Source organism: Sebastes fasciatus, chromosome 3, assembly GCF_043250625.1.
Source record: "Sebastes fasciatus isolate fSebFas1 chromosome 3, fSebFas1.pri, whole genome shotgun sequence".
NCBI lineage: Eukaryota > Metazoa > Chordata > Actinopteri > Perciformes > Sebastidae > Sebastes > Sebastes fasciatus.
This window is the reverse complement of record NC_133797.1, coordinates 8,715,680-8,729,245: the sequence shown is the minus strand read 5'-3', so window position 1 is coordinate 8,729,245 and position 13,566 is coordinate 8,715,680. Positions and strand designations below refer to the sequence as shown.

The following is a 13,566-nucleotide window of genomic DNA, read 5'->3' as shown; positions in this document are numbered from 1 at the left end:
CAAACTAAAGAAAGCTGCAGCCTCATAACAAGCTGCCAACTCCAGTGAATGGGATTTTATACTCTCAGGCTCACCTAACTGGAATCTACCACCTGCCCAGGTAAGTATAGGGGGAGCTGAACAGAGCAAGCATCTAAATTCACACAGAATAATGAACAAACCATTAATACAAGATTTTGAAGTTACTGCTGACATCTCAATCTATCTATAGACACCCATCGGCACCGATGAGCACACAAAAATGATACAATGTAATTTACTGCAGAAATACCTTACCTATCGTCCTACAAGTCCCAGCCCCTTGCTGCTAAGAGGATATAATGAGGCAAACCTGTTTGCACTTCCCTTGATTGAGCTGCTGAGTAGCTGATCTACCGCAACAACTCTTTCCCAAATCCCAAAACTAGAGATCTAAAACTCAAACTTGTGACTTCATAGGGTATAAAGTCTGGAGCTGCTCCATAGACAATAAATGGGGGACTCATTTTGTGGACCCACAGAATGTTTGTTTTCTTTTTTATACCCAAATGAGATTTATTTTATTTTTGTGTTGTCAGTAGTGAAACAGAAAATATACCCATATACATATACAACTTTCACCTCTCACTGTCATCTACAACATCTCTCCCTATACATGTAGATTGTCTATGGAGCAGTTCAACACTTTATACCCTATGACATCACAAATTTGAGTTTTAACACTGTAGTTTTGGGATTTGGGAGAGAGTTGTTCATGTTTACTAATATTTGTGGACAGTCTTAGACCATAGGAATAACATGTATGAATTTTGAAAATGGGCATAGTGCCCCTTTAAATTACACTTTTTAATAGGATCAATGAATTATATACTTTTCATGGGATTTTGACATTAAGAAAAACATAGAGTATTTCAGGAACACCTAATCATTCAGGAGCTTCAGGACAGAGCATCATGTCACTCAGATGATCTGTAAAACATAGTTGATTCAATGTTAGATTAAAGTGTCATGTTTTATCAGGAACAACTATAAGAAAATGTACAAATCAAGGAAGATGTTACACTGAGAATGTTCATGTTGGAGTATATGGCTACATTTTCTCCTTCATGACTGACAACACTATAGATAGATTCAAGCTCATTTGGGTATAAAAAAGAAAATAAACATTCTGTGGGTCTACAAAATCAGTCTCACATCCATTGTAATGAAGCAGCTCCAGACTTTATACCCGATGACATCACAAGTTTGAGTTTTAGCACTCTAGTTTTTGGATTTGGGAGAGAGTTGCTCACATTTACTAATATTTTTTGGACAGTCTTAGACCATAGGATTTTGAAAATGGGCGTAGTTCCCCTTTAAAGGAAACACTAGTATGCTTGCTCTATGAGCCCCACGGATGCTAATCGCCAGTCAAACTTTTTTTGGGGGGGATTCATGCGCCATTGAACAACTCTCCTGCCTCCAAAACTGTATCCACTTCTCTTTATACATCCATGCCCTAGCATGCTTTAGTTTCCCTCCTTCACTCACACAGCCAGTGCTTGTTGTTTATTGAGGCTTGGCCTCTTTAATGATGAAGACAAACGAGCTCATTATTAAGTGTTTGCACGTGCGTGTGAGATTAAGTGTGTGTGTTTTCACGTGCATCTGCATCGCTCTACTGTATGTTCTCACGTGTGTCTAGCAGTGTGTCTTTTTTTTGGCGAGGGCGTAGATGTGGATGTTTGTGTCTGCTTAGTGGCTGTGTGTGCATATGCAAATTCTAACCTTTACCTTGTTAAAGCTCTGTCTCATGAGGTTAATTGCTTCATTTAGCCTTAGTTGTTGAATTTTCCCACTTTTAAACGCAACTCAATATTCCATTTCCTCCCCGACTGTGGGTGGGGGAACGTGTGTGTGTTCTCACTCATGTGTATTATCCCCCAAGTTAAGCCCTCATGATCATCAGCACAGTGTGTGTGAGGGCAGGGGGAGGGGGAAGAGGAGGGGGCTGCTGCTACTACCCACTTTCTATTTAATTGTATTACCAGCCCATATGGCTGTACAATATCATGCTTTTGATTTTCCATCATGCGCAGCTATTATCAGACGCTGTTCATTTGCTAAGCATATTTAGCATAAGCGTGATGCTGTCATGGATGAGGGAAACATTGAGACTGAGAACCCCTCACTCTGAAACTAAATTAACGCCTAAATGCATTTTAATCCAAAGAGATCATTTGGGAGTAAATTTACAGCTAATGGCGTGTTTATTAGCGGAGTCATGCATGTGAATTGTGGTATAATGAGGCTCCCGGAAAGCACAGTGCAGGTTGTGGCTGTGCATACAGAGGGCGCTGCAGTTCTGATGCTGGACATTAGGGGGTGCTAAGACACAGGGGGGGCAAATGGACGCACATGGTGAGGGAAACATATGAGAAATGAATAAGGGAAAGTCATATTACTGGAAGTAATGTGCACGAATGATACCTCTGTTATGAATCCTTTCCACTTTATTTATCATCCAATGGTCACAATGTTACCATACAAAACCAACTTCCAACATGGAACTGCATTGGAATGTGATTATTTTTAATACGCACACGCACACATTCAATACCAAAATTAAATACAGTTGTTTTTATAAAATAAACAGGGGCCGAGGGAAAAGAGACACATTGAGTGATATTAAGACATGCAGTGACAAATATAAAAAATAGACATTTCTTTTTCTTTTTCTGTACAAACATACATGGACACATATAAATATATAGAAGTAAAAAAGAGTGTATTTTTAAAATACAAAGGTCAAATTGTACAGTTACATTCCATAATAACAAAACAGGAGACGTAGCACGATATTCAAGTGAGTTTTGCCTTGATTCCACACACACGCTGTACAATATTGTACACTGTAAAAGCAGAAATTAGATCACACAACTGTTGGTTCCTCCCCGCGGAGTCTGTTCACGCTGCTGTAAACATTACAAATGAAGAAAGGGGTACAGTTTTTGTCGGTGGATTTCCGTTTGAAATCGCTCATTCAAGCAACTTTCGGAGAGGGCTGTAATAACAACGGAGCAATCTGTTCTTCGAGCGTTCGCTTTGATGCCTTTAAGTCGCCTCAATCACAACTTCAGTGCCGTTTTTTTTTTTGCTTTTCTCAGCGAGTCTCTCGGCACCGGAGCGGTAAAGAGGATATTTGGTAAAATAAACAAGACGAGCATTACAGTGAACAAGGAAAACAGTCATCGTAAAAAGTTTATACATGTTGGCACAAAGAACAAGCCAGGATGTGGTGAAATGTGAAACCATGCTATGTCTTCTCCCCTTTTTGTTTCCTCTCTCTCTAGTTCTGTCTGACGTCCTGCAGCAGCTTGTTGATCTCGTGGACCAGCTCGCTAGCGTCCATGCCGGCTTCGTGGCGGCTCTCGCTGCGCTTGCCGCCCTGATGGAAGACGCCGTCGAAGTCGTCTTCCTCGTAATTCTCGGGGATTTCCTCCATGGCTGGCAGCCATTTGAGGTGCGGCGGCTGTCCGTTGGCGGAGGCGGACGTGGAGGTGGAGGATGAGGAAGTAGAAGAAGAAGAGGAGGAGACATGATTGGTTCCCACCGATCCACTTCCGGGATTTAGATAGTGGGTATTGGCCGCCCATGCAGCCACACCTGGGGGGTAAGCGGGACCTTTCCCACCTGGCAACAACCCTCTCCGGTTGTCCTGAGGAACAGCGTTGTTGCTATGGTTACCTGCGATGTTTCCGCCGCGCCCGCTTCCTCTCTCGGCAGTGGATGAGGAAGAGGGCGGGCTCGTTTCGGTGCACTCCGCGTACGAGTCCATGTTAGGGGGGAGGAGTCGCTGGAACACAGAGTTCATTTCTGTGAGGAGGGAGCCAGCCCCTCCTCCTCCTCCACCTCCTCCTCCTCCTCCTCCGGCCGCACAGGCGTCGCTTCCTCCTCCGGCGACGACCCCACCGGCCCCCGCCTCTTCGCCGTCGGACTCCTTGCCAAAAGTGGAGAAGCTCTTGCGCCGCTCCGAGTCGACAGATGACTGGTCGTCGTCGATCGGGGGCTGCTGGGTGGACTCCTCCCCGGGGATGTACATGTTGTTGCGGTAGTCGGAGGAAGCGGGCGAGGAGAGGGGGGGCATCCAGCACTGGTCAGAGTGTCCCAGGACGCGACATTCATCCGTGCACAGTCTCATAGCTAAAGCAGAAAAAAAATAAAAATAGAAAGAGTTAGTCCAGCTGCAGAAAACTTTATAAAAACTAATTTATGACAGAAACTATACATGGAATAGACCAATAAATAGAGGAAAACAGGGAATGACTTCAAATCAAAGCAACTCTGATAATGTTCAAAGCTTTGTTCAAAAAAATGTAGATGATACAAAAAAATTTCAATATTAGGGCTGTTAACTAATTTCTTTAATGCCTTAACGCAAACGATCTTTCTGAGGTAGTAGCGGGCTCAGTTTTAAAAGCTAGAGTGAAGTTCCTGACATCACATGAAACTAAAAAAATGAAGGAATCCATTGGTACCAACCATGTCGTACTAGCTTGTCGCGAAAGAGGTTAAATAACGGTCCAAACTTAAGCTAAATTTTGGCGAGGAAAAACTGGCATGGCCATTTTCAAAGGGGTCCCTTGACCTCTGACCTCAAGATATGTAAATGAAAATGGGTTCTATGGGTACCCACGAGTCTCCCCTTTACAGACATGCCCACTTTATGATAATCACATGCAGTTTGGGGCAAGTCATAGTCAAGTCAGCACACTGACACACTGACAGCTGTTGTTGCCTGTTGGGCTTGAGTGTGTCATGTTAGGATTTGAGTATATATTCTATGCTAAATGCAGTACCTGTGAGGGTTTCTGGACAATATTTGTCATTGTTTTGTGTTGTTGATTGATTTCCAGTAAGAAATATATCCATACATTTGCATAAAACAAGCACATTTGCCCACTCCCATGTTGACAAGAGTATTAAATACTTGACAGATCTCCCTTTAAGGTACATTTTGAACAGATAAAAAATGTGTGATTCATTCAAGATTAATCGCGATTAAATACTTTAATGGATTGACAGCACTAGTCAATATACTTGAATAATACAAGTCATAAACCCTAAGATTGCACTAAGGAGAAAAAAGTTCAGCTGGAGGTCAAGGTGCGCTTTTTTTTACATGGAAACAAGGGCAAGAATGCTGTAAAGCCTGACAAACCATGTCTTGAGCCGATACCTTATGAATACTCCATGTGCAAAACTTGTTCAATATTTCATACGACAGCGCTTCAGTCTTTCATTAATATCAAAATCACAGCTGAGCTCGGTGGTTTTTAGTTTTCCATTTCCTCTGATCTCCTCATATTCCTGCTCGGAGGACCAGATCGGCGATATTTACAGCTCGCAGCACGGATATCCGGCTAGAAAACAATCACAGGGACTAGATAAATAAATGAATAATTGCAAGAGCCCACCTAAATGGCGTCGCAGGCAGATGTTAATGCAATATTTGGCTGCTCTGCCGAGCGTGCCCGCGTCTCCCGACCACGCGGCTGAGGCAGGGATTTGCTTGTTTAGTTCTTTTATCATATTGAGCATGAATAGCCACGTTTGCCCATCTAAATAGAAAAATCTAAACAAATTAAATCTATTGAAGAGAAACAGGGATAATCCTCCCTCTCGGCCCATTATCTCCTTCCCCTCCCCTTGTTTTTTTTTTTTCATATTAGCATAAGAGATAGAGAAAAGGAAAGGGGAGGTAGGAGGGGTGCAACACCTCCGAGTGTTTCTCAAAGGGAGGAAAAAAAAAAACAGAGATACAGAAAGACTGCCCATGTCCACCACCCCTCCCTTTATCCATCTCAATAAAGATAGAGAATACATTAACAAGTACAGAGGAGCGAGAGATGCTCTCAGGCATGTAGGGAAGAGCGAAAGAGGGACGGCGTGAGTGAGGGAGAGAGAGAGAGAGAATAACATCATTCTAAAAGCAATTACTATGAATTCTCCTCAGTTCAGACATGAAAGCGCACCACTGTCACTCACCGGGGGGAAAAAAAGAGAAAGAAAAAAAAAAAGAAGGAAGGAGAAAAAAAAAAAAAACAGCACACAGAGACGCATACCGATGAGTGACAGGCGACTCATCTCTGCTCCGGGGAGGATTTTACAGACACGACTCTAACTTAGGGGCAGATAACACACACACACACACACACACACACACATAGAGTAACACAAACAGGCAGACACACTGTAACCTCTCTCAGTGTGATAACGAGCGTGGAAATGAGGGCTGTGTGGAAGAATGGTGCTGAGTACAATGGGCCCTGTGTTGGCAACAGGGTTGAATGGAGCGGCTGTATAGGCAGGTGTATAGACAAATAATGGGCTTAGGCCCGGTGCTGTCCATGGTGCTGAAATATGTGTCATTGGAGGGCTGGGTGTGGTCCGGGGGAAGATACCTCACAGAGGTTAATTAAAGCGGCAGTAGGCAGAATATTTTTGGCTTCATTGTTCAAAAATTCCATAATAACCTTTCAGCATATTGTAATTCAAGAGTTCTGGGAGAGAAGCTAGACTTCTGCACCTCCTCATGGCTCTGTTTTCAGGCTTTAGAAAATCTAGCCTGTGAAGGGAGACTTTGGCAAATCCCGGGACAATTCAGAGAGAGAACGTTCCTATTGGCTGGAGGCAGCTGTCAATCACTCGTGAACTCCGATCAAACGGTCAAACTAGGCAGCGCTGATCAAATTAATATTCTGTTATTGTAATGCCTATTTCTCAAGTACAATGTTGTCAGAAACATCTTGTAGTGTACCGTTGTAAAATGAGAAAGTTTGCTCCCGCTGGTGTATGGTATTTCCTCAACTCATCTCAACATGGCTGCCGGGTCACAAACTTTCTGATTTATTAGCTAAACAGTACACTACAAGATGATTCTGAAAACATTTTATGCAATAAATAGGCATTACAGTAACAGAATATTGATTCATATTTGATCAGCGCTGCCTAGTTTGACCGTTCGATCGGAGTTTGCGAGTGATTGACAGCTGCTCAGAGACGGCAAGGCTCCAGCTCGGCTCTGATTGATTGTTCTCCTCCGGTCTGTGAAATCTTGCAGATTGCCATTAGGAGCACCGGAGGACACCAGAGGAACATGTTTTTTTTCAGATTACCTGTTATATACCCTACTGCCAGGATATAGTGATATAGCTTTTAGTCACTTTTTTTAATCATATTTGCTCTGAGAAAAAAAAACAATCTTAAGATTTAATTATAATTAAGTTTAGACAAAATCCATCGGAAAGTATGACTTCACAACTTTGACTAAGCTGAGGTGCGATTGTGCTCTGAAGTTGAGGTGATAGCTGCGTGCAATTTGCCGCTATAGAGGGTGTCGGGTATGCAACTCAGCTGAGAGGAGACAATTTGGCAAGTTCTGTAGCAAAGGGGGTGCAAAACTTGGGCGAAAAAAAAAAAAAAAAAACCTGTCAGGATGGGTGTGGATACGTCAGTGATTCTCAAAGTGGAGTCTGCGAAAATAATTGTGCTGTATCGGTAAAAAGTGCATATCTACAGATGGGGACCATTTGCACCAAAAAAACAAGTATATTGTGTCCATTACGTTAGCTTTGAGCCAATAGAAACTCTGATATGATTGTGACACACAGCAATAAGTTCATTATTAAAGTTGAAGCCTTTACTGAAAGTCAGCTTTAGAAAGTTTAAATGTCTGGATTTATTGGGACTATGCCAGTGTTCCTACTGTTCATTTTCTGAAAGCTTTTAAGATCAATTACTTGATTGTCAAGTTGAGTCTAAATGCAATTTGAATAAAATCACCCTCTGTGTAAAAGGTATATAAGTGGTATTAACATTCAATAACAGTGAAACTTTCTCCACCGTGGGACTAAATATACGTGGGATTATCTCATTTTATCTTATTTTAACATTATTCAAATGTAAATGTGTTTCTGCTCATCACTATGAAACAGGTCTGAAGTAGTTAGGTTGAACAATTTTTTTAGAGCAGGGGTTCTCAAACTTTTCGGGTTCAGGGACCCCTTAAAGGGTAGAAAATCTTCCAAGGACCACCTCATAATCATAATGCTTACTATCATTGGTACCCTTGTATTCCAAAACTTTCCAACCTAAATACTTCAGACCTGTTTCATAGTGATAAACAGAATCACACAATTTGAATCATGTTAACACCACTTTGTTTTCCCCTGATGTTCCAGGTGCTTTGTAACCAGATGTTGCTTTAGCTTTGCCGACTTCATGGCTTTGTTCGTCAGCACCTGAAGACACGTGATGCATTTTGGTCTCCCGTCGCTGTCGCTCGATATAACTGTCGTCATATTTTCTCAATTTAGCTAGTTTGGGCTTAGCGTAACTTGACGATATGGACTGCTATCTCACCAGCTTATTAGCTGGCTAATAAACTAAGCTAAACAGCAGGAGCGGTTGGTTGCTCCAAGAGTGAAGTGACTGGTTCATGACAGATTGACGTGATGTGTCACAATCATGTCAGAGTTTCTATTGGCCCAAAGCTAATGTGTGTGGGGGTAATGGACACAATATGCTTGTTTTATTGTCTTAAATGGTCCCCATTTATAGATGTGTACTTTTTAATGATACAAGTTTATAATAAATAGCAAATTATTTGCCCCTTGGGGGTCCCCGGACCCCACTTTGAGAATCAGTTCCAATGGTATCTAAAAATACAAATGGTAGTAAATACGTGCTTAATCTGCGTTACGATTATGAGGGGGTGTCCTTGGACAATTGTCTCCACTGTAAGGAGTCCCTGGCCCCAAAACGTTTGAGAACCCCTGGGTTACATCACCGAAAGCTCACCTGGGTGGAGTCGATGGTGCATTTCGAGGTGTATGAGGTCAGAAAAGCCCTCCCCCAGCAGCAGCCTGTCCACGGGGGATTCCCGACCCATGTCACAGTCACTGTCCCCCGCCTCGCTGTCCCCACGGCCACTGTCCTTCAGGCTGAACTTGTCCATGTCTTGTAATGCATATCTGAGGGGGAGGACAAAAGGGAGAAGAAAAAAAAAGATTACAAACACATATAGGTGTCGATCAGTCGGAGATGCTGTTTGTGAAAAACACATTTTTTTTGCAAATGGAAAGCATTTGCAGGCTGATGGAATCAATCTGTCCTCAGAGGAGACTAATGATGAATAAATCCATCGTATAAAACTTAAAAGTCTGCTTCTGGAATCTGTCAAATCTCTAGGCGAGCCTGCCTCGGCCCATCAATCCTACACGCAGGTAGATTCCATCAATAAATCTATCACAACAGCCACTGGGGGCATCAATAAATCTATCATCCAGAGATCATAATATGATGGAAGTCATGATGGATGCACCCTTTTACGACATGAGCCCAACTTTTTTTTTAAAGAATAGAAGAAAAATTGTCGTGACGTTCGGACAAATGAGTTGAGCACTTTTGAACTGAATGACATCGGCATGATAACAGCTGGGATATGACAAATAAATACATTTACACGCCATCAAACCATGATCTATACACGCAACTGAGCCACTGACTGCACAACAGGTTGTTGGAACATGTAGTACACGATGAAAAACACAAGTGGTTTTTAAAAAGTAAACAAAAGATAATCTTTCAGGGGAGGAGGAGGAGAGGTCGGGGGGGTTGAGTGGAACTGAGGGATAGGGGTAAATTACCTGTAGCTGCGGGAGTATTTGTTGCCACGGAAACTGGGTCTGGGCTGGTACTGGCCCTGATGGAGCATGGACAGAAGCTGTGAGACTTGCTACATCCAAAAAATAAAAATAAAAAAAAATAACAAAAGAAAACAAAATAAAACAAACAAAAAGAAACAGAAAAAGGGGGGAGGGGGAAAGGGGGGATGAATAACAGATGGGAAATTGAGGAGGAAAAAAAAAAAGAAAAAAGAGAGACAACACAGAAGACAAAATAATGGATGAGTAAACACAAAATGGATGATGGAGAGGCTGCCGAACATGGATGAGACAAAATGGATGATGTTAAAATAAAATAAAAAAAGGGCGGGGAGGTGGGGGGGGGGGGGTCTAGATGAATATGGAGACATATGACTGAAGGGTGGTTATGATGGAGGTGGTGGTGGTGGTGGTGGTGGTGGTGGTGGTGGTGACAGGGTGCAAACAAGGTAAAGACAGAGACACATCTATAATCATCAACAGTTTTTAATGAGAGTCAGTCTGAACTACGGGGCAGTGGTGATTAAGTCGCTGTCACACATGGAGATGAGTTAATTTGCTCGAATGGAGGCAGATGTGTGAGGATGATGAGGCTGGTGTGTGTGTGTGAGTGTGTGTGAGTGTGTGTGAGTGTGTGTGTGTGTGTGGGTGAGACAATTTGGAAAGGGGCTGAGGGACCATATTTCTGTGAATAATTTACTTGTGTGTGTGTGTGTGTGTGCTCACCTCCACTGGTGGAGTGGCGTGCGCCAGTTCCAGGGCAAAGCTCTCTGGGATGTGATTGGACGAGATGGTCACCAGGCTGTTCAGCGACTGGCGGCTGTGGTGATTCTGCCGGCTCCCCATCTGGGCCCGGTCCATGGGGGGCGTGGCCGAAGGCGAGCGGTGGTGCGCTCTGATCGGCAGGGTGCCGTTCACCGTGGGAACCAGGGTGATGTCGCCCTTGTGGATCTGGCGCGAGGGCTTCTTGGGATGGTGCTGGTGGGTGGACTCGGCCACCCGGCAGTTGTAGGAGTGCCTCGTGTCCTTCTTCTCCCGGCTGCAGCGGGCGGCGAACACCACCATGATGACCAGGAGCACGGTGCAGATGGCCCCCAGGGAGATGATGATGATCAGGGACGCGTCGAGGGACGACTCCCCCTGGTCCATCACCTGGACGTGGTTCTCCATGTTCTCGTAGAGGGTGATCTTCAGCGCCGCCTTCGCGCTGAGGCTCTCCCTCCCCTGATCTCTCACCATGACCGTCAACTCCGCGTGCTCGTGGGGGAAGTTCTCCAGGCTGGCGTTGGCGTGGATTTCGCACGTCCTCGGGTCGATGACGAAGAAGCCCTCCTCGTTGCCGCTGACGATGGAGCAAATGAGCTCCGCGTTGACCCCTGTGTCGCGATCAGTCGCCCTGACCACGGTTACCAAGTGTCCGGCGTCCGTGAACTTTGACACGGGCACATCGGCGGTGAAGTTCCACAGCTGAGGGACCATGATGACCGGAGGGTTGTCGTTCTCGTCCAGGATGTTCAGGACAACTGTGGCGTTGCTAAGCAGTGGTGGTTTCCCGGCGTCTTTGGCCTGCACGACGAAGGAGATGCGACTGACGTCCTCGCGATCGAACGTACGCAGCGCGTAGATGGCGCCGTTCGAGGGGTCGATGGTGACGTAGGTGGAGATGGAGCTTCCGTGAACGGAGTTCTCCATGATGGAGTAGCTCACCTGACCGTTGGCGTCCAGGTCAGGGTCGGTGGCCATGATGGAGGTCAGATACGCTCCGGGGGCGTTGTTCTCTGATTTAAAGATCTCGTATTGCCCCTTCTCAAATCTGGGCGGGTTGTCATTCTCATCGGTCACGTGCACGGTGAAATGTTTAACAGTAGAGAGACTGGGGATCCCTCGGTCCTCCGCCACCACCGTCAGACTGAACTCTGATCTCTTCTCTCGGTCCAGAGACACGTTGGTCAGAATCATGTAGTTGTTCTCGTAGGACTTCTGCAGTTTGAAATATCCCTGACCATGAAGCTTGCACTCCACCTCTCCGTTCAACCCAGAGTCCATGTCCTCCACCCTCACCAGAGCCACGAACGTGTCCAAAGGAGACGCCTCTGAGATGTAAGCCGCGTCCCCGTTCCCTTGAGAGGACATGAGGTTGATGCTGATATCCGGTTTGTTGTCGTTCACGTCCACCAACTTGACCAGGATCTTGCAGTGAGCCGGCATGGAGTTCGGACCCATGTCCTGCGCCTGGACGTCTATATCGTAAGAGTTGACTGCCTCGTAGTCCACGCGTCTGATCAGGGTCAGTCGGCCGCTGTCGGGGTTAATCTTAAACGTCTCCATGATCTTGGGGGACACGTGACTGCTGAAGGAGTAGACTATCTTGGCGTTGGTGCCGTCATCCGCGTCAGTGGCGTTCAAGTCAATGAGCATAGTGCCAACAGGTGCGTTTTCCGGCAGATTGATGACGTACGACGACTTGTCGAAAATCGGGCTGTTGTCGTTCGAGTCGGCCACGCTAATTTTGAGCATGGTCGACCCAGTTCTCGCGGGAACGCCCCTATCCGAAGCCGTGTACTGGAGTTCATAACCCGCGCGCACCTCGCGGTCCAGCTCGCGGAGCACCACCAGCTCCGCGTACTTGGCCCCGTCGGTCCTGGACTGGACGTCGAGCTTGAAGAAGTTGTTGGGCTCTAACGCGTAAGTGTACAGCGAGTTTTCCCCGACGTCCGGGTCCGTGGCGCTGTCCAGGGGGATGCGCGCGCCCACCGCCGCGCTCTCGGAGATCTCGATGGGGATGACGGCGCGCGCGAACTGCGGCGCGTTGTCGTTGATGTCCAACACCTCCACCTCGACATGGAACAGCTGCAGGTGCTCCGTGGGCAGCGTGAGCACGTCGAACTGGATGGAGCAGTTGAGGTTCTTCTCGCACAGTTTCTCGCGGTCGATTTTGGTCCTCACGCTGATCTCTCCGTCCTGCTCGCGCACCGCGAGGAAGGATGAGCCTCCTCTCTGCATGGCTCGGAAGCGGAGCGACACCGAGGGAGGAAGTTTGGCCACAACGTCCGCGACGTCTTCCCTCAAGCGCGCGATGACCGTGCCGACCTTCTGCTCCTCGTGGATCTGGTATTTCAGCGTCTTGCCGCTGGCGACGTGTTGGGTTGTTGTCGCCAGCAGCGCTAGGAAAACAGCCACAACTTTCCACATTCTTGCCAGAAATAGTCCTTTCATTTTTTTGTTTGGAAGCCAAAAATAACAAATCCCAAGAAAAAAGAAAAAGCTCCAAAAAATCCCCAGTTTTTAACTTACTAAATGCTGTGCTCCTTCAATCAGCAGCTGCATGTCTCTCTCTCTCTCTCCGCGGAGGATGAAAAACACATTCGAGTGTTTAAAATGTGACTTCAAGTTTGATCTAATCTCCATAAAAAAAAACATCCAAATTGTGTCTATATAGCTTGTCCTCCCTTGGTCGTATAAGATCTGTTGCGCGCATCCAGTGTATACGGGAGAAGCAGCTGAACACTACTGAAATCTGTGCGTCTTTCCTTTCCTCTCTCCTTCTCTCTCTCTCTCTCTCTCTCTCTCTCTCTCTCTCCGTGCGTCTGGTCCTGTCTGTGCGCCGTGCGCTCTGCTCCGCTCCCTCTCTCTCCGTTTGAGGTGCCTCTTGCACACAGACTTGCCCAAAAATAACCCGCCTCAAACCAAACTAGTTGTACATCAGCCACGGAACCCCCTCCTTTTTTTTCACATCCCGGGAAAGACAAACGCTGCTTGCATCAAAAAGCTGGCTGGTGGCCACTCCAAACTCCAGAGGAGAGGAGGAGAGGAGAAGGAGGTGCAGAGGATGGAGGAGGAGGAGGAGGAGGAAAGAGAAAGTAGGGGGATAGAAAGAAAA

The 13,566-nt window shown here is 45.9% G+C and overlaps 1 protein-coding gene across 2 annotated transcripts; it reads right to left on the bottom strand.

The window, feature by feature from the left end:
• Nucleotides 1-2,460: 2,460 nt before the first annotated feature.
• Nucleotides 2,461-13,236, bottom strand: pcdh18a (protocadherin 18a). Of its 2 annotated transcripts, none has more exons than XM_074628785.1 (4): nucleotides 10,413-13,236; nucleotides 9,669-9,757; nucleotides 8,821-8,993; nucleotides 2,461-4,161 (listed from the first exon to the last, which is right to left on the bottom strand). In XM_074628785.1, exons 1-4 carry the CDS (start codon nucleotides 12,900-12,902, stop codon nucleotides 3,308-3,310), a joined length of 3,606 nt encoding a protein of 1,201 aa, XP_074484886.1. In that variant the 5' UTR covers nucleotides 12,903-13,236; the 3' UTR covers nucleotides 2,461-3,307. The 2 variants fall into 2 exon arrangements, with proteins under 2 accessions (XP_074484886.1, XP_074484887.1); XM_074628786.1 differs by having other exon boundaries at nucleotides 9,669-9,724; nucleotides 10,413-13,195.
• Between the last annotated feature and the right edge of the window lie 330 nt (nucleotides 13,237-13,566).

Excerpts from the sequence above, each read along its gene's own strand:
- pcdh18a (XM_074628785.1), bottom strand. The coding sequence starts at position 12,902 with ATGAAAGGACTATTTCTGGCAAGAATGTGGAAAGTTGTGGCTGTTTTC. Across the intron at positions 8,994-9,668 it reads AAATACTCCCGCAGCTACAG|ATATGCATTACAAGACATGG; the intron begins GTAATTTACCCC and ends CCTCCCCCTCAG. Across the intron at positions 4,162-8,820 it reads GCACCATCGACTCCACCCAG|CTATGAGACTGTGCACGGAT; the intron begins GTGAGCTTTCGG and ends TTTCTGCTTTAG.